The sequence below is a fragment of the Phyllopteryx taeniolatus genome, chromosome 21, assembly GCF_024500385.1.
Source record: "Phyllopteryx taeniolatus isolate TA_2022b chromosome 21, UOR_Ptae_1.2, whole genome shotgun sequence".
In the NCBI taxonomy this organism is placed as follows: Eukaryota; Metazoa; Chordata; class Actinopteri; order Syngnathiformes; family Syngnathidae; genus Phyllopteryx; species Phyllopteryx taeniolatus.
Window position 1 is genome coordinate 12,761,536 of NC_084522.1, and position 25,761 is coordinate 12,787,296.

The following is a 25,761-nucleotide window of genomic DNA, read 5'->3' on the forward strand; positions in this document are numbered from 1 at the left end:
ATACTTCTTATACTTCATAATCAGACTATAATTTGGCCAATAGTAAAGCATTACCAAGTTTTTAATCAGTTTCATCTCATGTGTGTTTAGGTACAGTGTTCTGATGAAATTACTGTATTTGGAATTGCAAAGAAAAAAATCATGCTGCCCTTGAAAATGTTAGGCCATTTCAAATTCAAAGTGTGCGTTCTATTTCTCACGGATTTCAAGGACATTCAGATGGCGGAGAGTTGGGAGAAGCCACACGAATGAAAAGACCTTAATTCCAGTGCCAGGGGCTTGAAAAAAGGACTTAAAGAGTGAACGGGAGGCTCGGGCCCAAAGAGCATATACTGTAATTTCCCCAAAGAAAATTGGTGGCGTGCCCTCTCCGGGTCGGGGATGAGATCCTGCCTCAAGTGGAGGAGTTCAAGTATCTTGGCCCTTCATGTTTTCTTTCAAGAATTGTACCCATCTTACAAATTCTGCCTGGGTAATCACACACGTGAGCACAAATGTGTGTTGTCTCATTTACGAAATCAAAATAGGGCTGTGAATTTCAAAATAAAGTGCTTAACTTCCGAATAGTTTTTTTGAAAAAAACGAACAAAATGGTTTGATCATATGGGTAGAAGCAAAATCATGCATTGTAAAAGTGCATTATAAATAGGTAGAAGGGTTTTCCAGAATTTTGAGGTCAACTTTGTGGGTGCGCATTATACACGAGAAGTTACGGTAAGTACATGGATAACTCTTGTATGATGTTGAATAAATGCTCAAATTATGTAATTTCTGCCCTGCTTCTAATTTGAAAACGCCTTGTAAACTAAACATTACAGGTCACCTTAATAAGGCACAAGTTGGCACAATTCCTGCGAACATATAGGCACTATCACAACTATTTCCTTCATCTTTTGGGATGGACTTTAGACTTTTAGGTGATCGTGTGAACATGGCTTAGAAAAAGGAACGCGTGTTAAGCTGCAGTGCTCACGTGAGTGTTAATTCTCCATTTTCCTCCCCCCCCAGTCTTCAAGGGCATCTCGCTGGGCCGACCCGGACCACTTCGCTCAGCGGCAGACGTGCATGAACAAATTTGCCAGCTGGTTTGGCGCCATGCCGCTGGTCCGCTCCCAGATGAGACTGGATCCGGTCCTGTTCAAGGACCAGGTGTCCATCCTGCGCAAGAAATACAGGGACATCGAGAGGCTCTGACAGGACCGGCCCCCCCTCGGGCCGGACCCCACCCGGGGGGATGTGTGAGGGCGGGGGCCAATGAAGCTCCGCCCTCCACGCCAGTGAACATTAGCGCTGTCGCTGAATTGAACAGATGTTTGGGAGTGCGGAAGAAGAACAAAAACAAACATGGGGACACTAAACAGTAGATTGCGCACACTGCTGAAAACAACAACAACAACATATTTTTTTGTGGATGCCATTGACTATCCTGCTCTCCCAGCAGGTCCGTACAAGAGGGAAGGGTGTCTTTTTGTCAGTGTTGCAGATAACAACGCCCACTGCAAAATGCCCCCCAGGAACTCCTAGCAATCCATCTCGCTTTAGGACCCAATACAGGACTTACTCACACCCCAACCCTACTTCGACCCTCCCACTGCTTGATCGCCTGATTTGATTTTTGTACAAATCAGCTGTCTCTGAGATTGAATACAGAGAACCATCCATTTTTCTTTTTTTTTTGATTTGAAGGATGTTGACATGATTATATCCTGATGAGATTTTAATCATAATACTGTACTTCTTCATGGTCGCCACTATTGACACAGCTTGAAATCTCAAATCCTCTCCCCGATCCTCTGTTTTATTTTGTTTTCACTAGTCTGCTGTGTTTCACTCATTCATTTCACATCTTATTGTCCCCTCACTCTTTTACTTTTCTGTGTGTGTGTGTGTGTGTGTGAGCCCTGTAAAGACAGCTCATCCAACCATAAGTTTGAGTACATTTTCCCTCCATTGGAGTCAAGCTAAATGAATATTTTGGGATGGAATGGGAACAAAACCCAGAATGTTCTAACCCAAACTGCCATTTCATCTTGCGCCGTTGGCCAGAAATGTAACATCCTTGCTGGCCTTTTCCTATTTTTGCAAACACCATCATTTCCTGGGAGTGCCATTTTGACATCAGGTCTGCCTTTAGAATTATTTATTGCACATTTACGCTGCCTGTATTAGTTTGAGACACCTAGTTGCTCCTTTGAAATGCCCCTCAGTCCAGTAACCATAGTTTTCTTTATTATTGTGAGATATTCTTTTTTTTTTTGCAATGAGCAGCATCTCTCCAAACAATGCTGTCATATTAACATCAAACAGGCTGACAGTTTGCACCTTAATTGGCGAGATCAGAAGTCTACTCGGACACTTGAATGAAAAAAAAAACAACTTGCATTTTGTTGCCTTTCTGTCAGGCTCTCATTCAGCCAAAGCTGTGAATCACTAACTGACTTTTTTGTATGTTATTATTTTTGGAATATGCAACAGTGCCATATAGGGGTGATGTTGCCGTGATAAAGAGGCTAATCTCGAAAATGTTACAGCAAAAGTAAATAGAAGCCAAATCACGAGAAAGTACAAGTACAGTGGAACCTTAAAGCTTTTTCCTAAAAGATATCATGGAAACAGAAAGAATACAAGCCAAGCTAGTAGCATCATCCATCCATTTTCTGTACCGCTTATCCTCACCAGGGTCGCGGCCGTGCTGGAGGCAATCCCAGCTGATTGTGGGTGTGTACAGAAAGCTACTAGGGCCACACAGAGAAAAAAATGGAAGACGTTTTTCCTCACATTAACAATATGACTTTATTCTCATCATTTTTTTTTTCTCTTCAGTGTGGCCCGAATACTTCTTCACAGTAAATTTCGAGTTGACAAACATACTTGAAACAGATTCAAATGTATTGCTATCCAGACAAATCAACTTATTTTTGCATATTAAAAGCCCAGAAGCCCTACTCCCCCCCCACCCCTCGTGAACTCTCATGTATTTCCTTTGCAGTCCTGTTTCTTTTAATATTTGATTTCTTCGTGGCGAAAGTGTTCCTCTACAGCACTTTTTTTCAAGCATCTGTTCCCCATTTTGTCTTGAATCCACATCAAGCCTTTTTTTTACTGCCTGATTGTTTGAATAATTGTCACAGATCAAGAAAATTGCATATCCCGCAGCTTTGCCGACAACTCCCTGCACTGTACAGAAACATATTTATTTTTTGTAAACAAGACTGGTTCGACTATAAAGTGACATTAAGATGATCCTGCATTGCAAAGGGGAGTTAAAGTATTTATTCAGTTTTATGTTCACACGCCAATGAGACCACCCATATTAAGTTTCACTCAACATTGTTTTTTGTTTAGTTTTTTTTCCCCCCTGGGAAACAACCACTGGTGTGCCACTTGTACTAAAGTGGAACATTTTGTAAGAGTTTTAACTTTGACGATCACATACGCCATTGGTCTAAAATTGGATTGGGATGTGCCATGTTGGCTCTCAGCGGGAGTCAAATTGCAAAGGCCCGATAAAAAGTAGGGTGGAGAATGACACGCAGTTGCACCAGATGGAAACGTTCAGCAAACGTTGTGGTTATTGCACGTGATAACGACTGAGGGACGGTGACACACTCGTGCTGCGTTTGCCTCATCCACACTGCTCGCCTCGAGTTGGCACAGTGAATTGTGTTCGTCTTTTTTTTTTTCCAGAGAGTCCAGAGTTAGATTTTTCACGTGATTCATTTCAGCTGTGTCACAAAGATAACCTCTGCAAGCTCGCAATTGGGTCAGAACAAACAAAATAATATGCAAGTTCTACAATTTGGGGGGAGAAAGGTCTTCCCAAATGGGGGGCGAGGGGGGAAAAAAAAAAAAAAAAAAAAAAATGTGCCAGATGTTTATCTTGATTTGTGCCTTTTGTCAACGTGAGTTCTTGCACTTCCGAGGAACATCTGTTGTGCTTATCAATGCCTGCTTATTTGTTGTCATATCACCACAAACCCCCTTTACATCTTTGCATTTGCACACCCATGTTTCGGATTATTTGTCTTCGCGTCTGTAGTCACGTGATCCACCAGAAGCTGATGTGTGAGGTCAAACTAGACGTGCGGCTGTCCTGATGCCTTCTCCTCTCCCCTCCTCCTACTATGTAAAGACTTTTATAGAGGTCACAAATGAGATAGATAAATGATTTTGTAAGGATGATTTATAATAAAATAAACTCATTTGACGATACATGTCTCATTTGGTCATTGGTGGTGTAGTGGTCCACTCGCTTGACTTCCGTCTGTGTGGGTCCATTACCACTCAGTGATTGCGAATGGAAATTTTGATCACCATCAGCTCTAAAGTTCAACACAGTTCAAACCCCCCCCCAAGAGTTTAGAATACGGTGGTCGCAATAGTGTGATCCAACCATCCGAATAATATGCGCGACCTCACTCTATCCTCCTTATGGTCACTCTTGACACCCAAAAATGATCCTCCCCTTCTGCCATCCTCTCACTTTCATTTGGACACAAACATTCTCAAATGGGATCCCCCAAAGCTCAGAATACAGTGGCCACAATTTATGACAGTGGGATACAACTGTCAGAATGTGGGACCTCACTCCATTTGTCTTATGGTCAATCCCAACACCCCAAAAACTTGACCCCGCCCTTCCGACATCACTCACCTTCATCTGGATACAAATGTTCTCAAATGGCAAATGTTACTTCACTGCTGCTGCCTCTAGTTTGCTGCCGTCATCTAGCGGGCACAACTCAAATCATTGTTAGTAACGCAAGGCAAAAAAGTGCCCGAGTGACAGCTCGAAAAAATGTCAAGTCGAGCTACCACTCTAGACTGTGAAAATACAAAATAATAATAATAATTGCTTAAAATCTGCCAGATAGTTGGGGAGTGAACGATGGAGCGGTTCAGTGTACAACAATATATTGCCAAAACTATTTGCTCACCTGGCTTGACTCACATATTTGTGACATCCCATTCCTAATCCATAGTGTTCAATATGACATCAGTCCACCCTTTGCAACTATAAGAGCTTCAACTCTTCAGGGAAGGCTGTCCACAACGTTTAGGAGTGTCTTTATGGGAATTTATGACCATTCTTCCAGAAGCGCATTTGTGAGGTCACACACTGATGTTGGACAAGAAGGCCTGGCTCTCAGTCTCCGCTCTAATTCTCCCCAAAGTTGTTGTTTTGGGGTTTTTTGTTTTTTAAATCTGGTTGAGGTCAGGAGTTAAGGCCAGTCAAGTTCATCCACACCAGACTCTTTCATCCATGTCTTTGTGGACCTTGCTTTGTGCACTGGTGCACAGTCATGTTGGAAGAGTTTGGAGGTCTGTAGCGATTGACTCGGCAGAAAGTTGACGACCTCTTCACACTATGCGCCTCAGCATCCGCTGACCCCGCTCCGTCAGTTTACGTGGCCTACCGCTTTGTGGCTGAGTTGCTGTCATTCCCAAACGCTTCCACGTTCTTATTATACAATCGACTGCGGAATATTTAGGAGCGGGAAAATTTCACACCTGGACACAGGTGGCATCCTATCACTGTTCCATGCTGGAATTCAGTGAGCTCCTGAGAGCGACCCATTTTTTCACAAATGTTTGTAAAAACAGTCTGCATGACTAGGTGCTCGATTTTATACTTCTGTGGCCATGGAACACCTGATTCCAATTATTTGGATGGGTGAGCAAATACTTTTGGCAATATATTGTACCTGTAGTATTAAAACTGAATAAATAAATCAATTCAATAACTATGAAATTATTAGCCTCTACAAAGATAATAATGTTGAGTTTTCATTGACACTGTCAGAGAGGTAGGTATGCATTTTAAAATATAATTATAGTGGCTGAAGCAATGGCGTTTCTAATATTTTGCATCCATTAAAGACTAAAGCATTTTAGTAAAAGGCAGCGCAGCTCCACAGCAACCAAATTACACCCACAATAACAAACTTACGGTTCAATTAATACCTCCGTCATTATTACCTTCACCAGGATCAAAAAGTGCAAGGCAAGTTAGTAGGACTAAACAAAAACAGCATAAATGTGAAAGAAGAAACAATTCAATTTAAGTTCGGATCTGGATAAAGGTGCAGGTCAAGGAATTTATTTGTATTTTTGGGGTGTTACAGTCTGCTTGCATTAGGACCAAGTGAGGCAGGGATCCAGCAGGGAGCTATGGTTTATGGTTTAAAGAGTGTCAGTTGGAACGAATCAAAAAAGGTAGGTTGGGTGATTTTAGGATTCCTTCGCCTTGGCTCGCAAGAACTGGATCTCATTATACTGTGCATGCACATCTACAGACATACCAATAATTGGACCTAATGTAAGCCCGAGGCATGATGATCGAATTCCTTTAAAAGACTATTCTGAGCAATTATTCTGTGTTGGAGTGTGTTAAAAGTGAGTTTTTGTAATTGTAAACATTAAACTCGCTCAAAATGTACATCTCCCAAACCGTATATTGTGCGCGTTGTCAACACCAAGTGACCGTGACGTGAAATTAGAGAGGGAAGCAACCCGAAGCCCGTGGTGTGGGGCTCTCTCACACTGATTGATTGATTTTTTAAATCGGTGTGCATGTAGCCACCTTAAGCTTTTAGCAAGTATAATGGTTTGTGCCTCACTAACAAACGTGTCCTACTTGTTTTCATTCGCAGCATCGGCAGCACAAACACGTTCCTCGTCTAACCTCTGTTTCCACTGTGTGGAAACGCACACATTTGTACAGTAATTATAGTTGCCTCCTGGAACATAACAAAATCCTGTAAGTGGTTGACCACTAAGGTTTATTAATCAGACACACAGTGAGGCTTTTGTTTTTTGCTTGAAAATTGCATCTATCCTCCTTTGATGAGGACAAAGGTGTGGTAATGCTTTATAGAAAAGAAAGTGTGTTCCCGCTTTATTGAACACGACCGTCCGTATCAGACACTGATATTGTCATGGACCTGACATTACGGTGTGGATGATAAATAAGCACTGAACCTGCTTCTGGGTGGGCTCCAAATGGAGGCTTTTGTGAAGCGTCCCTCTTTCCGAAGAGTCTGATTCAGCGGAACCTCAAAGATTGAACACAGTCCAATTTGTTAGTGAGTCGTGCTTAATTTTCACACCACTGTGTTACTTCATTTAACTCATTTAGATTACAGTAACCAAAGACTTTCAGCTGACTCTCAACGGCCGCTAGCGGCTGTCACATCGTCCAAATTAGTATTATACCTTATGTTGCGCACCAACGTTAAGGGACTTCAAATTGGAAGGTTTCAACTGTACAAGTCCAACATGCACTTTCCAAAAATGAAAACTACTAATGCGGAATGAGGATAGACCTTTTATACGCTAATATATAACTGAGGCAAATGATTTGAAAACGCGTATTGCACTGTCAATTGTCTTTAGTAACGATTTGTAAGTAAAAAATAAAAATAAAAAGTATCATCCCTGTAAGGTATGGTAAGGCTCACCACTCATCAACTCAAAGATACTCATTCCATTTATTGGCTATTTTTTAATTTGTTAGAGTTCAAGTTGAATTACGTAAAGTTGTTTTTGTTTTTTTTAAACCTGTCCTGTTCAGCTACATGGCCTTGCAGAACGGTGGATCTGTATGCCTTTGTGTGCTAGAACAGGAGAGTTTGAAATACTCCCTCTACTCAATTTTGTATTCTTCTAATTCATCGGATTTATTTTATTTATCTAAAATGCAGCCCGACCGAAAAGGGTTTTAGGGGACAGAGTGGACAAGGGGTGCGGTGGGATTCTTCTTTTGAGTGTCTAAACACCTGCATTGTTAGTATAACCTGCGTCTTTATAAGTGATCTCAGCACAAGTAATTCAAGTCTACAGTGTTTCTATCGCACTTATTAGTGAATGAACACCATATCACATGCGTGTTAGTCAACTGGTGTACATTACAAAAAAAATATTTCTTTTTTTTTTTTTTTTTAAACAAAACTCTGGAGGTGAAGAGTTCATCATGACAGAAATTATAATATAACAAGTTTGTCTTATTTCAGCATTTAAGTTTATTAAATGTGAAACATTTAAGACATTTAAGCTCATCATTCGCACAAAATAAGAGGATTGAATAGATTTGATGTGTTTCTACAGATATAAACTCTGTGGAGCTACAAATACATTAAAACACCGAGAATCAATTGAAATCAATGCTGATTAAAACGTTGACAATTGAGGTAGACAGATGTCCGAAAATATCACCACCAACCATGTTTTGCCTACTTCCAACTCACCGCTGGGTTAGAGTGACGCCCTTTCGTCTTCATCTTTCCACTTTCCTCGTCAGGAAATAAAGTCTTCGCTTTGTCAGTAAAGTGCCACCTCAGCAAATCTGCCGTATCTTCATGGGTTCCACTTGCCCTCGGGCTGCGTGTACGTGCATACGCGCGTGCGGACTGTGGTTTATGCTTCAGCTTCTGACGGCCAGCATGGAGTTGATTTCCCAGATGAGGTTGCGGACTTGATCCATAATCTGCTTCAGCTGCTGGTTCTTCTGCTTCAGCTTCTGTCGTAAAAACAAGACAATTACAAATGATTTGGGTGCTTTTTTTTTTTTTTTATTGGCTGGGCTAATTACAATGAAAAACAGGTTATGGCAGCTGCAGTAGTAATACTATAAACTATAAATCACCAAACAACTCTTGTAAAATGTACTGAACTGGATTTGCTCAATCGACGTGCATTCTCGCCTCAGACTTTTCTGTGTGGAGTTTTCATTTGGTGGGTCGTCTGCTTTCCTCCCAAATTCCAAAAACATGCATGGGAAGTTGAGTGTGACTCACTCGCTCGTCTCTATAGAAAATGGATTTATTGTGTATGGATTAATAGAGGTGTATAAAGAGTGAATGAATGTATATGAGAGTTTAACCCTAACCCGACGAAAAACTTCGCTAAGAAAGACTTGTCTGCTGAGTTCCATGGGCTTCATGATGATGTGGTTCACGTGTGTTCTCTAACAAACCACTGAGGCGTTCACAGAACACGGGTATTTATACTGAGAGTAAATTGCACAAAGGTGCACTCTATTTCCTAATTAGGTGACTTCTGAAGTCAACTGATTGCATTGGATTGTATTTAGGAGTATCAGAGTACGTACAGGGCGCTGAATAGAAATGCACACCGCACTTTTCAGATTTATGTTTGCTTAAAATGTGGAAACCCGTAAATCAATTCCGTGCACATACAAACTCGGCAAAGTACATTCAAGTTTGTGCGTGCGAGGTGAAAACCTTCAAGTGGTATGAATACTTTTTCAATGCCCTGCGATTGACTGCTGACTCGTCCAGGATGTAGTTTGCCTTTCGCACAGGGTCGGCTGGGATAGAACACGATTGAACTGTATAGAAAATGCATAGATGGAACTACAAATACTGTAATGGGCAGTCCATTAAAGGCCACGGGAAGTTCCTCTCACCAGGTTGGAATGATAAAAGGGACCTTGCACAATAGAAATAAACCCGACTAGAAGTCAGTACTGCAAAGTTGAAGTAATGCTTTATTGTATCGTATAGCCGTTATAGCAGATCAGATCAAATGACCGAGAGTGAGCCTGCCCTGGGCTAAGCCACCTAACTAAAAGATTTGAAAAATGAAATCCATCTCTGTCTCGCTGTCTCTCGGCAACACTCCTTTAGCCATGACTAATTACGGGCCCTTTTTGCGCCACAGATTACACCTTGAGCCATCGATTTCACACAGCTCTTCTAATATCATCTGTTTCGCTGATCGTCCTTGAAGAGAATCCTGAGTGGAACATTTGGACGCCTTTCAGTTTCTCGCTCGCTCTCTGAAGGACTCTTATGAACGCTCCTGCCTGGATCTTCCCTTTGCTATCTCTCTCTTTGACTTTGTCTTTTTATTCTGAGAGTGAGCATGTGGCTATATGAGTGTATTATACATGATATGGCTCATTACCCTGATGAGCAGCTCTTGAGATAACTTGGCCATTTACCCTGCATTAATGAGATAGTATCGAAAGCCTTTGTCATTTCAGGTAATAGAGCACTGTATCGTTTAACTTTTCTTTCTCCCCTTAATGATTTGAAAGGAAAGTGCATATAGATAGGTGCACTTGTCATGACAATTTCAAGCATAACTGGGCGAATACATTTGCCTCATTTCGTTTCTGCTTCACGTAAAAATCCAGCCGAGCACTTCCAGATATGAAATTCCACATTTTCCACAGTGGAAAATACTACAGAGGCAGCAAATCCTCATTATAGGAAGCTTGCCGATATGCAAATAACTAAAAATGCTATTATCACAAAAAGTCTTCTGCAACTTCAGGTATACGGTATTCAATTGATAACATCAGAAGTACCAGGAAGGGCTCAAAGATGTATTGTGTTTGCATTGTGAAGAAGAGAGCAAATGATTGCGACCTTAGACACCATCTCCTTTGTGTCAGAATGGCGAGACAGTCACACACAAAACTCACCCTGCAGGTGCACTCTCGCATTTCTTGTCTTTCAACAGCCCAACGCACAATTCTATTTGGATGTCTTTTCAATCTGTAAAAGGCTTCTGGCGACACACTGATATGCAGCCTTGCAACGGTGGTCAGTGCCTACTCAACAAAGAAATTAAAGAAGGAAGTGCTGTTGTCCTAAAAGACTGCCTGAAGTGTCAGATCTGCCTTATATGAAGATGGCGGTGTGGATGAACGAACATAGAAGTATACAATATTGGGCAAAAGTCTTGGTTGGTTGGTTGGTTGGTTGTTTTAGCATTATAGATATATATGTAAGATGTCACTTAATAATAATAATAATAATAAAGCCACATTGAATAGTCGGCGCAATGATCTGCTTGACCAATGAGTGACCGGCAGTGGTTTGTGTCGCCCAAATGGGATGGGCTGAGCATGCTCAAAATATGACCTCAAAGTACCTGGTTTTGCCAACATAAAACGAAACAGTCAATAGCGAAAAGAGTTACAGAAAGTTATGTAGGTACCATGCAGAGGAAATGACGCATGGGGAAAATCAATTCCTCTACCTTCACCTTTGTTATGGGGTCTTCTTGGCCCAGCCCCCTCTTCGAAGTTTTGTGACAGTCATTTTTGTACTTTTTGTTTTTCATAATCATGCTGTGATGTGTGTGTTTGACAATCTAATAGTTTACCGAGTCAAATTGACAATGACTTCCATTTCAAATGGGTGACAAATAGGTAACAATGAGTTACAAAGAACTGTTGACGCGAGTCATTTTGCTGTCAAGTGCGTACTAACATTATGAAAGTTAAAAAAAAAGACAATGCTTCTCCTCCTAAAAAGTGATTTGGATCGTCCACTTTCTGTGGGGCATTACATTATTACATGTTTCATGGCATTATCAATTTGAAAAAAAAATCCATTCTGTTGAGTTAGATTTCTATGCTGATTACCGTATTTTCACGACCATAAGGCGCACTTAAAAGTCTTACATTTGCTCCAAAATGGACGGGGCGCCTTATAATGCGGCGCGCCTTGTGTGCACCGAGTTCCAAAATCTGTAAATGTTGTTGTGTGACTTTAATTAGGACTCCGCTTGACTGACTGGGAGCATTTCCTGCCAACACGCTGCTTATATAGAGGAAAGGCAGACGTGACTGAGTCAGTTGTTTTCTAGCACGTCAAGTTTTTTTGTCCACAGCTTACCCTCCAGATAAGCAAAATTCCACTGATTAGCTGTACTAAGACTGGCCAGCTGATTACAATTGGACTCATATCTACTGCTACCTGGCAACTTGTTTGTGCAATCACAATTGGACAGTGCAGTGAGAGGTGCGTGCGGCTCCCAATAGGTCAGTACTATCACTATCTGCAAACAGAAAGTTAGCATAGTAGGAATTAAGAGGATTTGTGCTGGCCTTTTTCTTATCCTTGTAACCATGGGCATACCGTTCTAAGTTCTATTTCGTTCTGTGCTGTTTTTTTAGTTTTCAAAGCTTGTAACTATTCCATCCATCCATCTATCCATCCATCAATTTTCTTCCGCTTAGCTTATCCGAGGTCGGGTTACGGGGGCAGTAGGTTTAGCAGGGATGCCCAGACTTCCATCTCCCCAGCCACTTCATCCAGCTCTTCCGGGCGGATCCCGAGGCGTTCCGAGTCCAGCAGGGAAACATAGTCTCTCCAGCGTGTCCTGGGTCATCCCCGGGGTCTCCTCATGGTGGGACATGCCCGGAACACCTCAACAGGGAGACGTCCGGGAGGCATCCTAAACAGATGCCCGAGCCACCTCATCTGGCTCCTCTCAATGCGGAGGAGCAGCGGCTCTACTCTGAGATCCTCCCAGATGACCGAGCTTCTCACCTATCTCTAAGGGAGAGCCCGGACACCCTATGGAGGAATCTCATTTCGGCCGCTTGTATCCAGGATCTTGTTCTTTCGATCACGACCCACAGCTCGTGACCATAGGTGAGGGTAGGAACGTAGATCGACCGGTAAATTGAGAGTGTCGCCTTTCGGCTTAGCTCCTTCGTTACCACAAAGTCTACATCACTGCAGAAGCTACACCGAGCCGCCTGTCGCTCTCACGTTCCATTCTTCCCTCACTCGTGAACAAGACCCAAAGATACTTGAACTCCTCCACTTGGGGCAGGATCTCATCCCCGACCTGGTACCCCATACTCCCAAAGTACCACCCACAAGACTCCCCGAGGGACACGGTCGAACGCCTTCTCCAAGTCCACAAAACACATGTAGAGTGGTTGGGTGAACTCCCATGTACCCTCAAGCCCCAGACCACTTATCATTGGGACACACAAACCCATCCACCACGATAAGGTGGGCTATACCAACTTAGTGTTTTACATAGGTATATATTACCTTTGTTCCCCTTTGTTCAAAAACTTGAGGTGATTTAAAAAAAAAAAAAAAGAGAGATCAGTTTTTGGATTCCGCACTCAAATATTTGTTAAAAACAGACGTCAGACCTAACTCAACAAAAATTGTGTTCCCCAGTGTTAAGGGGGGCAAAGCATAAGATGAATACTTGTCGTATCAGATCATAGGCCTCAGAGGGCATACTTTCTCGAGAGCTCATGAATTCACTCTTGGTTATTGTTTTAAAGGAAATGTTCTCCAAAGAACCATCCAGACTGCTTTTAGCAATAAGCCAGTGTCGGTGTGATTGGCATGTTGATGAATGGATTGTGATTTTCAACAATCTTGGGATATCGGCAAGTCAAAGCAATGAAACGGCCCGGAATGTAACACCAAAAAAAAAAAGAAAAAGTGTTGCTTATTCACATCAGATGTCAAACAATCAAGGAAGTAAGGCCAACAGAATGTGTGCTTGTGTACATACATAAAATTGAGGCGCTTATTGTACTAAAAAAATAAATAAATAAGCAACCGCTCCCCCCAAAAAGCAAGTGTTGTGTAATGAAAAGCCACTTGGACTCATGAGTGTTCATTATATTATTTCCTGTCATCAGATTTGTACCTTCCTCATATCCAGACAGGCTGGCTAAGATATTCAATGTGAATCCACTGTACTGTATGAAGGATAAGCCATAATGCAGTCTGACCTAAATTCATTCAACTTGAAAAGTGGTGTCAACACCAAGATTCAAGCAATGTGAGAAAAAAACTAAAGCCAAGGCAAGAAAATTAATGGAAATCCGAGGGAATGTCTGAGTCCGAGGTCAAGAAGACAATCAATCGATGCACTCAATTGCGAAACTAGACCAAAAGTGTTCGTCTCTGGAACTCCAACAATAGAACTTAGTAACAGCCCTTTTCAGTAACATTTATTCTATGACTCCAAACATGTAATGTACACAAGTACACAAAAGACTCATCTAAAGGCAGAATATTTGATGCAGCTCTTTTACTCTATTGAATGACATTTGTTTATGCAGGTCTGCCATTAAATTCATGATCATGAATCCAACAACTAAATCATTCTCTGCTGTTCTTTGGGGAGGGGGGGAATAAAAAAATCCTGTAAAGTTGGAGATGGCTGTATTATTGTATTACACATTACCAACTGAAGCTTTTGGCATGAAGAGCAGGGCATCTGAGTCATGCACTCTGAGTTGAGTATTTTCTCTACGGGACTTAAGAGATTTCATACAGAATAAAATAAACTTTTCATCAATAGAAAAGGGTACATGTTTGGGCTGACTTTGAAATTAAGTATTTTTTTTATTGATTAAATAAAAATAAAACTGTATTCCCTATCCCTAACAGCTATGAAATCGTTTTTTTTTCTTCTGTTTTGATGGAAGAATAAAGCACTTAGAGCATGTTGACAATATTACTGGAGTATGACACTGCAAGGTTTATGCATGCTTACAATGACACGTGTTGCTGGAAATAAATACAGCAAAACGTAAGGATATTTGTGTTTGGTCGATCTTTCTTTGCTTTTTGACAAATTCTATGGCATTATAAGGCATATTTATTTCCCTTTTAAATGTTTGTAACATTTGTAAGAAACATGCATTTATGGAATGAGCAGCAGAGCTGAATATGTGGGTTGAACTCGTAAAAAATGTGCTTAATCTTCCTTGCTGATTCCACACAGCTTACTTTGTCTCTTGTTTTGAGCCTCTGATACCCCCACCTGTAAGCATAGACCCTGTTACAGTGGTCAGTAAGGTGTCAGTTCCAAAAATCAGCATACCACATTTGACTGGGCAACTACATGATTTGCAGTCAAGGTTTTCAGAACCCTAGGCCAAGACAATCTTGAACAGACTGTGTACAGTCTCATACAGCTGCTAGGAGGCCTGCCATGACTGCCCTTCATCACCGTGAGGCCCGATTGCGCTGGAATCGTCAACACGTGCACTGGAACTTGAACATGTGGAGGAACGTTATGTTCAGCAATGTTTCCAGATTCTGACTACAGCAGTTGGATCGAGGGGTCAAATTGTGGCGATGTGGAGAATACTATGTTGATTGTTACGCCAATAGAGTATCATCTTATGGTAAAGGCAGTGGTGATGGTGGAAAAGTGGAAAAACAAGGCTTGTTATCATTGCAGAGATGTTATCGAGATAAGATTTTGCAATCACTGGCAATCCCTAAACTCCACCGGCTGAGACCTCCAAGATAACAACACTTGCCTCCACATTTTGCTACACATTTCACTTAAATGTAGCCTGGAACACAAGGCATTTCAGTTCTTCAATAAAACAGCGATAGGACAACTGAAGTGATACATTTCCACACCATTGCTTAGTTTTTCCTCTGGACTCACCCCGTTGTTACCATGGTAGGCACAGAAAGTGCCATTGAAAGAAAACCAGGGCATGGAGCGGGAGACAGGCCTTGAGAAACTCGATGCTTGCCGTACTATCTGCCGCTGCATCTCGGGGGGAGGATGGCCACTTTCTTTGACGCCCGAGCAAAGTTTCTCACACTTTTTGCAGCGCATAATTTGCAGCCGGCTTTCATGTTGTCATCTGTGTTTACCTCAAAGCAGGGGTGCTCAATGTGTCAATTGGTAGATCGCATGACATTGCGTGACATTCCAAAAAAAAAAAGATGTCAGCCTATCATCCATCCCGTCGCTTGATTGATATATAGAGCAGCCAATCGATGACATCTGAATTTTTCTGACACTTAGGTCACGCACATGTGCCAACAACGGTGCTAAAAGGTAACTGCAGATGCGCAAACAACGGCGCTAAGTGTGTCAAAACTAACAAGTTCGTCAGGGTGTTACCTCCAATTTTTATCTCTCGGTGTTTTCTCTTAAAGTTAAGAAAGGCTATAAAAATGAGTGGGGGAGCTGGACCAAGTAAGAAGGCAAAAACTTACCACTTTCATACGGAATGGGAGGAGGAGGAGTATTTTCTTACAATGACATTTTCGAAATGCGTACGCCTCATCTGCCATCGCATTCTGCCATCGCATTGCCAAAGAAGGGAAATGTGGAGCGGCATTTCAGGACTGTTCATAGAAAATACGACACTGACTTCCCGCCAAAAAGCGAGCTGAGAAAGAGAAAGGTGAAGGAACTAAAATGCCAGTTGTCTGGACAGCAGTTATTTTTCACACAACATACTTCAAAAGCAAAAGCCGCCACTGAAGCATCGTTCCGGGTGAGTCACATCATCCTTAAGAACAAGAAATCCTTCCAAGAAGGAGAGATGGTAAAAGTGGCATTTGTTGAAGCAGCTGACGCATTGTTCCGGCATTTTAAAAATAAGGCAGCATCCCTGGCTGATTCACTTCAGTGCAAGTCATCGGAGTAAACTCAGGTAATGATTGCCTCATTCGGTGACGCAAGGTACATCAACATACATTGGTGCCGAGCTGTGTCGGCGGCCCAGAATTTTAGCTCAGTGGTAGCGCTCTGCGCTCCCAAACTGGACACTTGGTCACACACCCCCACCCCCCTCCCCCCCAAATAAGATAAATCGCGGGAGGTTGGTTGCTTGAAAAGTAGATCTTGGGGCAAAAAAGTTTGGGCACCCGTGCCTTTAAGTATCTTCACACGGCTGACAGGGGTCCTATATACCTCGCACGGAAGACGTACATCAGGCTGGTAAAAGCTAGTTGAAGAATGAAATGCCATTCCACAGCAGTTTCTGACCAGGATGGAGGACCTGCCAGGCTGTTCTGGCTGCCTACGGTTCTTTCATACACTGCTGATTGTTAAGTGAATAAATTGTTAAATTGCCAAAATCGCTTGTATCTTCAAAAAAAGAGTGAATGGCAAGAGCAAAGTAATCTGCTTGGTTTGCAACGGTATAAGCTTTATTGCCAAGAAACACTATTGCAAAAAAGGAAAAGGTAGCAAACACAAATTGCCTTACTTTTTGTGCTATGTTAGTTCAATGTTTTTGTTTGATCTCTTGCAACATTTTAACTGATTAGACGGATTACATCCAAATTGCTTAATCATTATCCTAAGCTTCTAAGCAAGAAGAACATTCTGCTACCGGAAGATCTGACCGTTAGTTTGAATGATCTGCTCTTTTACCATTTTCTGATGCACTTCATCATGCTGCCTCCTGAGTCCAAATCAGAGCAAATAATCTGTCTTCAGTAGGAGGGTGACAAGCAAACCAGTTTTTCCATCCAGCTCCACTGGTGACTATAGTTTCCCTGATTATCGCATTTCTGTGACAACACAGACTCTGTGTAAGATCCCTTATCTGAACTACACTATAACTATTTTGGGATTTTTAAGGCTTTAGGGATGTTTTTCAATTATAAGGCTATTTCTGTTGACTACTGCTTTGCTTGAAATCATTCTTCAATGGGTGCATCACACAAGTAATTGGTTAACACTTGGGATTTATCAAATCTTCACGCTTATCAAGCTTTATAATTGCCATCGCTCTATTAATTAATATGCTTGGATTATCATCACATTAAAGCCAATTGGGGAGGGTTTGTTGAGCCATTATGCAGTAAAGAAAAATAAAGCTAATCGTGTAATGGTATTACAAGATGAATAAAAATCATTTATCAGCATTTGCCCCATTTAATGCAAAATCGAAAACAAGACCACAAAGCTTTCAGTGACTATTAAGAACCCCACTGTTGCTTTTTGAAGAGGAGATTTGAGATAGCAGCAGCTGCTTGAAAATGAATGAGATCCAAATATGTGCTCACGTTTGATGACAAGCATGTAAAGGGAGCGAGTGGGGAGCAGGGGGGAATGTAGCAAGTGGAGCATAAATGTGCTTTCACTCAGGATTCCTCTGGTAATCCGCCCTGTCGCTGGCAACTCAAATCGCAGCTTTGACTCCGTGGATGTGGCTGGGAATTACAAGTGTAAGTGTCTGTGAGTGAGGAGAGGGGATTAGATGAGAGGAGAAGAGCGGAGTAGAGCATTGTACACTTTTCAGCTCCAGTTTTGCCAGTCAGAATCACACAGTCATCCAAGTACCAAATTAAACCAAAAGGTGCCACTTATTTTAATTTATTGAAACTGCAAATAACAAATCCTCAGACACCAAACAAACAAATTCTTCTACCCGTGATATTTTGGATTGGAGAGAATAACACTGATGCCCCTTTTCTACAGAATGGTACTTCCGGCTCTAACATCTTTTGGTGCTTTTTCACAGATAATCTCAGGTATCATTTTTAATACGTGGTCAGCCAGGGTTGCAAAAACCTATGGGTGACGGAAACCACTACTGGTGCTCATCAAACTGACTTGAAATGACACTCTCAGAATTGGTGAATTTATAATTGTGCAGCCATAAATATAAGAGACTCTCGTTCTCATCCATTCTTGGTTTTTATTAGTGTGTTCCAACTGATGCGGCGCTACGTTGACCTCAGACGAATTTCCCACGACGACTCGTGCGGTACTGTTTGGTAGTGCAAAAGAGATTGCCTCAACCTAGGTGAGTAGAGCTGTGGAGAATTGGGCATCAGGGTACATTAACAAAACAATGGGAAAAGAGACTTGGAAATATGTCTGAAAAAGCTGTAATATTTGTGCAGGACCAGCAGTTTGCCATCTCACATTGTATACAAAACCTATACTGGTGGGCCCCAACCCTGAACAGGTTTTATCCTAAACCATATTGTGAATATGTTTTGTCAGCACATATGTGCTTAAAATTTTATAGGTGGCATAAAATGTTGGCACAGTACCGTATAATGTAGCATCGCTGTAGACAACACAGTGCACTGTGCTCGCGGCAATTGGCCGTGTGTCACTTTGATCTACTGCTTTGTCTCTTGTAGCCCTGTTGTAGCTCATTTCTGATCACTGTCATAACACAATCTAGAACATAAATGGCAGCCAAGAGCTGAAAGAATATGATGGATTTTACACTAAATCAGCCCAAAGAAACACAATATATGAACCTACACTAATTGGATCTACCCAGTTTGTGGCAGGGTTTCCATCACACTGATGATAATTTAGCAGGTCAGGTAACAATAAAGGAGCAGCCAATCAGGTATGCTCTGCTTCAGAAATCCAAAACAGAAGATAGTCTTAAGGTATTGCTTCAGCGCATTCATTCTACAGTATATGTCTCGCTCTCGACTTGTGAAAAGGTAGAACAGCTCATTTCTGCACCGGTTGACCTGTAACAATATACTGTACATGAATCAGGTCATATAGCAACGCAGTCCACTGCATATCAGATACCATTTTAAATCTAGATCAGAGCGGATGTCCATTTAACTCCACTGTAGTTCAGTCAGGAATCAAATAGGGGAAATGCTTTAGCCAAACGGCCTTTTTGATGAGAAGCCAAAAGTGCATACTGCAAGCGCTTATAAGGCAAGATAAAACAAACAAGGGCCTAATGATCCAGTGACTTATCATACACTCACTGACCACAACATTAGGCATACCTGCATAATGTAATAGGATCTAATACAATAACTGTATGAAATCCTGTTTGTTACCTTGTTTAGATACATGAGACAGGCTAAATACTATAAAGTGTAATGTAGTGTGCGTTCTATAATAATCATTATGGATGATGACACACCATGAAGATTCAACATAAAAAAATGCCACTGCGATAACCTTTGTATTGATGGATAGGCTTAGTGATGAAAGGGTAATCGGCATTTTTGTTACCAACAACAGCCACGAAGGTTCCATTACACTTTTATAGCAGAATAAAACATCTTTTCACAGCCATTTCTGTAGGTAGTACGTATATGTTTAGTGTGTTAAACTTTATTTACAATGATGTCTGTGGCTATGCGTACGGAGAATAATGGCTTCCTTTGTTGAACAAATTCTGATGAGGAGTAGCAAGGTAAAGACATTTCCAGTCAAAGAATTTCATTTATATTTTGAAAACTGTGAGTCATAGTTTAATAGCTAATTCAGCCACATGGTTTTCATCTCCATCAGTCATACTGGATTTGGCAAAAATATAACTTTGTCATTCAAATGTTCAAAAACAGGATATTCATGATCCAAGGTTATTGGCACTAACACTTTTTTTTTTTGAACAACAAGTGGTAGCTGTTGTCTTGGCCATCTATACACATCGTCGAAACACATTTAAGGGGAGATGTGATTTGAAGGGGAAGTACGTGAAGGACAGTTCTATGTTTGTTCAAACAGGCATTATAAAACATGTTCTTATTGGTTGCTCCACACTTATCATTAAATCCAGGCGAACACGGCGAGCATCATTATATTAAGAAGTCATTATTAAGTGGACTTACAAGGCAGTCTTTGAAAAGCAATATGTGGTTAATGCAAATAAAATTATGGATTTGTATTAATGAAATTGTTAAAGCTATTTATGACAAATATTGAATATCCAAAAAGTTCTTTTGAATATATATATATATTAAATAACCGATGAACTTCTCAAACTGCACATGCAATAAAATCCTCTACAAATTGGGATACTTGAGGAAAGTCAAACTTGTGGAAGTAAGCAGCTTACTGCTTTATGCTTGCCTAGGGAACAGTGACCCTAAGTGGGTTGTGTCGCACCATCTGATAGTATACCCAGAGGGAGCCAGGCCAAACAGACTCAATTTGCTACCAGTTTAGAAAAAAAAAAAAAAAACTTAATTGACTAAACTTTATGGCTTTCCTCAAAGGGAGGGTTTAAGTGCCAGTGCGTGTTTGGATTGAGATTTCCTTGGGGAATAAAGCCTTTTTATAAAGGATTCTGAAGGCAGATAAAAGCCTTCTCTTCCAGAGGTGGCAGAAATACAATAGGCATGTTGTCATCCTCACATACACCTACCGCCGGGGCGCTCTCCTCAGCATTGAGTTGGAACGTCTGCAGTGCCAGCAGACCGTGGCAGAACAAGTTTGATAAATTGAGTCATTTGATATCTGGGAGTCAGCACGCACTTCAGTCTCTGCTAAGAACTTGAGTGCCTGCTATTTAGACCCATCGATTGGGGTTTACCTTCTTGATTTGGTCCTCATTGCCAATAACTGTGGGGCAATAAGGTTGGGGTATTGTTGCTTTAAAGTCAATGATGGGCAGCCAAGCATTGGAGAATAGCGCAACAGAGCAAAAAAACAACAACAAAAAATCAATTTTTACTAGTTAGCCATTTTTACTCGCAAGCTCAGCCACCTCAGACTGGTCGTCCAACTTCAACACTGTCAGATGTCTGTAAGAAGGTAATACCATTTAAGCCCCAGCTGAGCACCTCTTCCACAACCTAAACAAACATGGGCCCTCGATTGATTGGGTGGGGTCCCCAGCCTCCGTGGTGCGGCCGCAGCAATTACAGGAGACTTCTGTCAGTCTTTGTGCATGTAAAACTGTGTCAATTCACTTGCATGTATCCGCAGGCACACACCCCTAGGACTCTTTCACTGGGTGTGGGTTCACGCACTTAAGGCCTCTATATACTCCCGCGGCCGACGAATTGCCCCGTGCTGTCGACGACACACCAGCGTGCCCCTTGGTTCTATATACCATCCACGTCGCCGCCTTCTCGATCGATTTTGCAGCATAATTAAACGTATCATCTGGTCATCTAGGTCTATTTATTCTGTCGGGGTCACCATCGTTGTTGCTTTGTTCTATATTTCTGAAAGGAAAGTAAAAACGGCTACCGGAAATGGCAAAAAAAAATAAATGCAGAGGAAACTCCAGCCAGTGGTGTCCTAGCCAATACCAGCCGTAGCGACACCCTTGTCTTGGAGGACAACTGCAGCACACTTGTTCTCTGCATTTAACCCATCACAGTGAACACATACACATGTTAGTGGAACACACTGGAGCAGGGGGCAGCTGAAGCGCCCGGGGAGCATTTCCGGGTATCAGTGTCTTGCTCGAGGACACCACAGCCGTGAGGCCGGGGGATGTTGGCGGATGGTCCAGTCGGGGTCTTGAACCTAGGTCCCCCACGGTGGTAGGCGATGATCTTAACAAAACAGCGCGCGTGGTTTGCGCTCGAGTATAAAGGAAAACTACGCGACAAATAACTCATGAATATGCAAATCGCTTGGGTATCCCATCACTTATACTCTCGTCCTGTAGACTTTTAGAATTTACATCATTAATCCCACCACACTTCAGTTGTACAGCCAGGTTCACGACCCTTGTCCTGCATGCTTCTTCTCCTGTCCTTGTCCTGTCCGTCCCTCACAGGGTGTAGCACCGCAGCCCCATGCAACACTCATATTTAATGTTTCATTGTTGTAGATAATGTACTGATTTACTTCTCTCATCCTGTTTACAATTAGTGATTTGTCTTTTGTCTTTGTTTCTCTCTCCCTTCTAGAAACTGTTCTCTTCGAGTGATCAAGCCTGATTCACAATAAACCTCAATTATAATAATAAGAAACCACAGCGGAAGCTTAAAAACTCCACTCTGACAGTAAAACTGTCACAAATGTATGTTTTGACGATGCCAAGTTCAGTTGGGTGCACCTGCACGTTGAAGTCCTCCTCCTCCCCCTCATATTCCAACACGTTGCTTGCCATTGCGTATAGAGTACAGTGCGTTGTGTTTGGCAGGTGCAACGTCACTTCCGGTAGCCCTTGTGGTGGATAGAGTTGCGCTTCGGGTATGTTCGGGGAGTCCTCAATACGCGTAATAAAAACCTCGTTCTTAGCTAAACTATTGTTGACAACTTGCTGGAAGTGACGTAACATATAAACAATGCAAATATGAATTTTAACTGACCCCACAACATCTTTGTCCTCTGACCTGAAAGAAAAGGGGCCTCCTTCAGTGGTAACAAAAACTTCTATTTTAAAACACATTATTAAAAGTGGGCGGCATGCTGAACGACTGGTTAGCACATCTGCCTCACAGTTCTGAGTCACCGGGGTTAAAATCCCGGCCTCACCACCTTTTCTCCGGGTACTCGCGTTTTCTCCCGCATCCTAAAAACATGCGTGGTAGGTTGATTGAAGACTCTAAATTGCCCGTCGGTGTGAATGGTTGTTTGCTTATATGTGCCCTGCGATTGGCTGGCGACCAGTTCAGGGTGTAACCCTGCCTCTCGCCCAAAGATAGCTGGGAAGCGGTACAGAAAATGGATGGATGGATTATTAAAAGTTAACAATTCATCTCCAAAATGCAATTGGTGTGTGAAAGAGCAGCGAAAATGACATTTATGTTTTTTTTTTATTCTTATTTAATCAGTCTTGTTCAGAATCCCAGTGGATGTCTGACGACATGAGAACTGCCTCAAGTTGTGAAGCCTTTCAAAGCAAATTAAAAACATCTTTCTTTTACTGAACCTTTTCATGTGAACTTGGGTTTGATGCTTAAACAAGTCTGTGCTGGATCTTTCTATAAAGAGTAGAGTCATGCTTTTGGATATCAAAGCATTTAATTGTTTTTTCTTCTCAATGTTTTTAGTTGAGATTCACAAGTGAGACAGTGGTCCTGAAAAATAGCATGAAAAATAAAGACTCCCCCCCCATGTAAGCAATAGTCGTAGGGAATCAAAACACATGACACTAAATGCATGGGATAAAATAAAACAAAAAAAATACTCTTGATTGTTTTTAGGTAAGAGCTTTGTGGCTACAGTACCTTTCTGACCTTGGCAAAGCAATTAAAAACCTTTTGGCATTCACAGACCCTCTAATGGGCACGTGAGGCTGCTAATAAGACCGAGGTACGGGCACCTGCTGTGAACAGCCTACTAATTCGAAGAAGGCACATAGTGGCAAGATCTGGTAAAGGGACCATTGGCAGGAACGAGGGATGGAAGACAAGTAGAAAGGTATGGAGAGCGTTGGGGCACAGCAGGGGTAAATGGATAGAGAACATCTAGCAACCGGGCAAGCCATCCCTCTCCCACGGGTCTTGCTGCAAGTAAGAGGTTGCGTTTGTTGATCAACAGCTTCCGTAGGCTCTCCCACGTGCTTTTTAGATTCAATTAACCGCGAGTGCCACTGGCATCCATTATAATCACTGAGCCAGCAGCTACCTAACAGGTCTGCAAGGAAGAGAAAGAGTCACACTGTGGATGGATCGCTTTTCAATTTGAAATTGCAAGCACCCTCCCACTTCTTTTAATTTCTCATTTGAATAAAGAGAACAGACATGGTAATTAACAGGGTATTAAGAAAGCCAGTGAGTATGGAAGGGAGGGAGGAGAGGGAGAGGGCTGAGAGTGAGAGTGCATGAGAAGAGCAGCAGAGTGGGAGAGAGAGCGAAGAGAAGAAGGCCGTGAAAATGAGGAACTGTGGAGAATTAATAACATGCCAGATCTCTCCAAGGCCTCCTTAATGGGCTGTGACAGGAATTTATTCACACTTAGGCTGGTATCAAATCAAACGCAAGGCAAGTGGCAGTGGCAGGCTTCAGCTCGGGGGGTGGGAGAGAAGGCGATGCACAATAGAGGAATGATGGGGGCCATGTCATATAGGTCCAGCATGACAACCCCCCTGTGGGATAAAAACTCATCTCCAAGGCATTCAGGAGACACAGTGCATGCAAAGGAAGTACAGTGAAGACAAATGATGAGTGATGTGTTGACGACAAGACTGCCTGTCCCACAACCCAGATGGAATGATTATCAAGAGTCGCTATGATTCATTCCGAAAAACGCACCCTCGGTCCATCAGTCAGACAGAAGGTTGCTTTCCACATATTTGGAAAGTAGCTGCTACAGACAGCTGGCAAAAAGCTGTACCAAACACTAAGTTCCAGCTAAATGAGCAGGGAGTTAAATGTACTTTTCCTGTCCTAATTGGCATGTGACCAGTAATGCAGGCTATCCATTAAAGATGTAATTTGTGGTCACATGGGTGTGACTGCATCTTTTTTATTAGAACACTGCATTTGACTAAGGACCTAAAATTGATATGCACAATCACATTCTACCACAGCAGGGTTCTGAGGCACACAGATTGAGCAATCGCAACCCATTAGGCACCAATGAATTATGGCTAATGCTTGTGAAATATTTATGCAAACAATATTAAGTTTCTTCCACGCTCAGAAACGTCATACATAAACAGCAAGTCCCATAATGGATGGGAGAGAATGCACATGATATCGTCTGGCAAGGCACACAATCTCACTGGAGCATAGCAAAAAGGGGGCTATTCAAAACGACAGAATACTTTCAAGTACACTTAAATTTAAATACATATTGTCACACGTAGCCTGCTGCCCAGTAAAGACACTTGTGGCGAGTGATAGGTTTGGGCCCCCTTACCTCCTCCCCACCGCCAACCTTTTTCCAGATCGCATAACCATCCGTCAGCCAGACCCGACAAACAGCAATTACCCCAATCGACACGTAACGAGACCAAGACTATCACTCACAGCCAGGATGCCCCATAAAGCATCTAGACATTACCAAGAAGGGCTCATTTATCTACCTCGACTCTATCACCCTTACCTGTCCAACAAAATTATTGAGGTGGGGGTGTGCTGGATATGTCTTCAGAGTTGATCTGACAGAGGCATGTTGGGCAACGGGTTAAAGGCTTTAGTTGTGGAGTTTCAGTGGAAGTGACAGCTAATACGAGGGCTTGAAGTGCATCTCCTTTAAAAGGCAGCTACATGAGTCTCCAGAAACAACAGTAGAAGGATAGGGTGACCCAAATGTGGTCTGGATTGAACTTCAGTGAACTTCAATGTCAAAATGAACATATTTTGGTTACTTAAGGAAGGAAGAAAATAAACCCAATGATAAAATACTTTTTGCATCGAATAACTTGATTGCATTCAAATTTCATATTTTGTAATATCTTGTGACTCAGTAAGATTGGACAGGATTGTTCCAGGTGATAACACAGACAGAAGGCTATCATACACATTACACAAGTATACCCACAACTAAGTACAGCTGCACAATCAAATGCTATCCAATACAAGAGTTGTATAAGAAATTTAGACTACCACAACATAATGT

General features: G+C 42.0%; 2 protein-coding genes across 6 annotated transcripts in view; one reads left to right on the plus strand and one right to left on the minus strand.

Moving 5' to 3' along the window:
• ext1b (exostosin glycosyltransferase 1b) overlaps nt 1-4,212 on the plus strand; it is a 110,700-nt gene extending 106,488 nt beyond the window's left edge. Inside the window, exon 11 of the mRNA XM_061759485.1 lies at nt 1,009-4,212. Within this exon, the coding sequence (XP_061615469.1) occupies nt 1,009-1,194 (186 nt within the window). The 3' untranslated portion in view covers nt 1,195-4,212. The remainder of the gene's footprint in view (nt 1-1,008) is intronic.
• A 3,798-nt stretch (nt 4,213-8,010) lies between these two features.
• med30 (mediator complex subunit 30) overlaps nt 8,011-25,761 on the minus strand; it is a 39,734-nt gene continuing 21,983 nt past the window's right edge. For 2 of the 5 annotated variants that reach the window (XM_061759489.1, XM_061759487.1), the window contains exon 5: nt 8,033-8,518. In XM_061759489.1, the coding sequence (XP_061615473.1) occupies nt 8,423-8,518 (96 nt within the window). In that variant the 3' untranslated portion in view covers nt 8,033-8,422. Of the gene's footprint in view, nt 8,519-25,761 lie in introns of all 5 variants that reach the window. The other 3 variants (XM_061759490.1, XM_061759488.1, XM_061759486.1) reach the window with 3 other exon arrangements.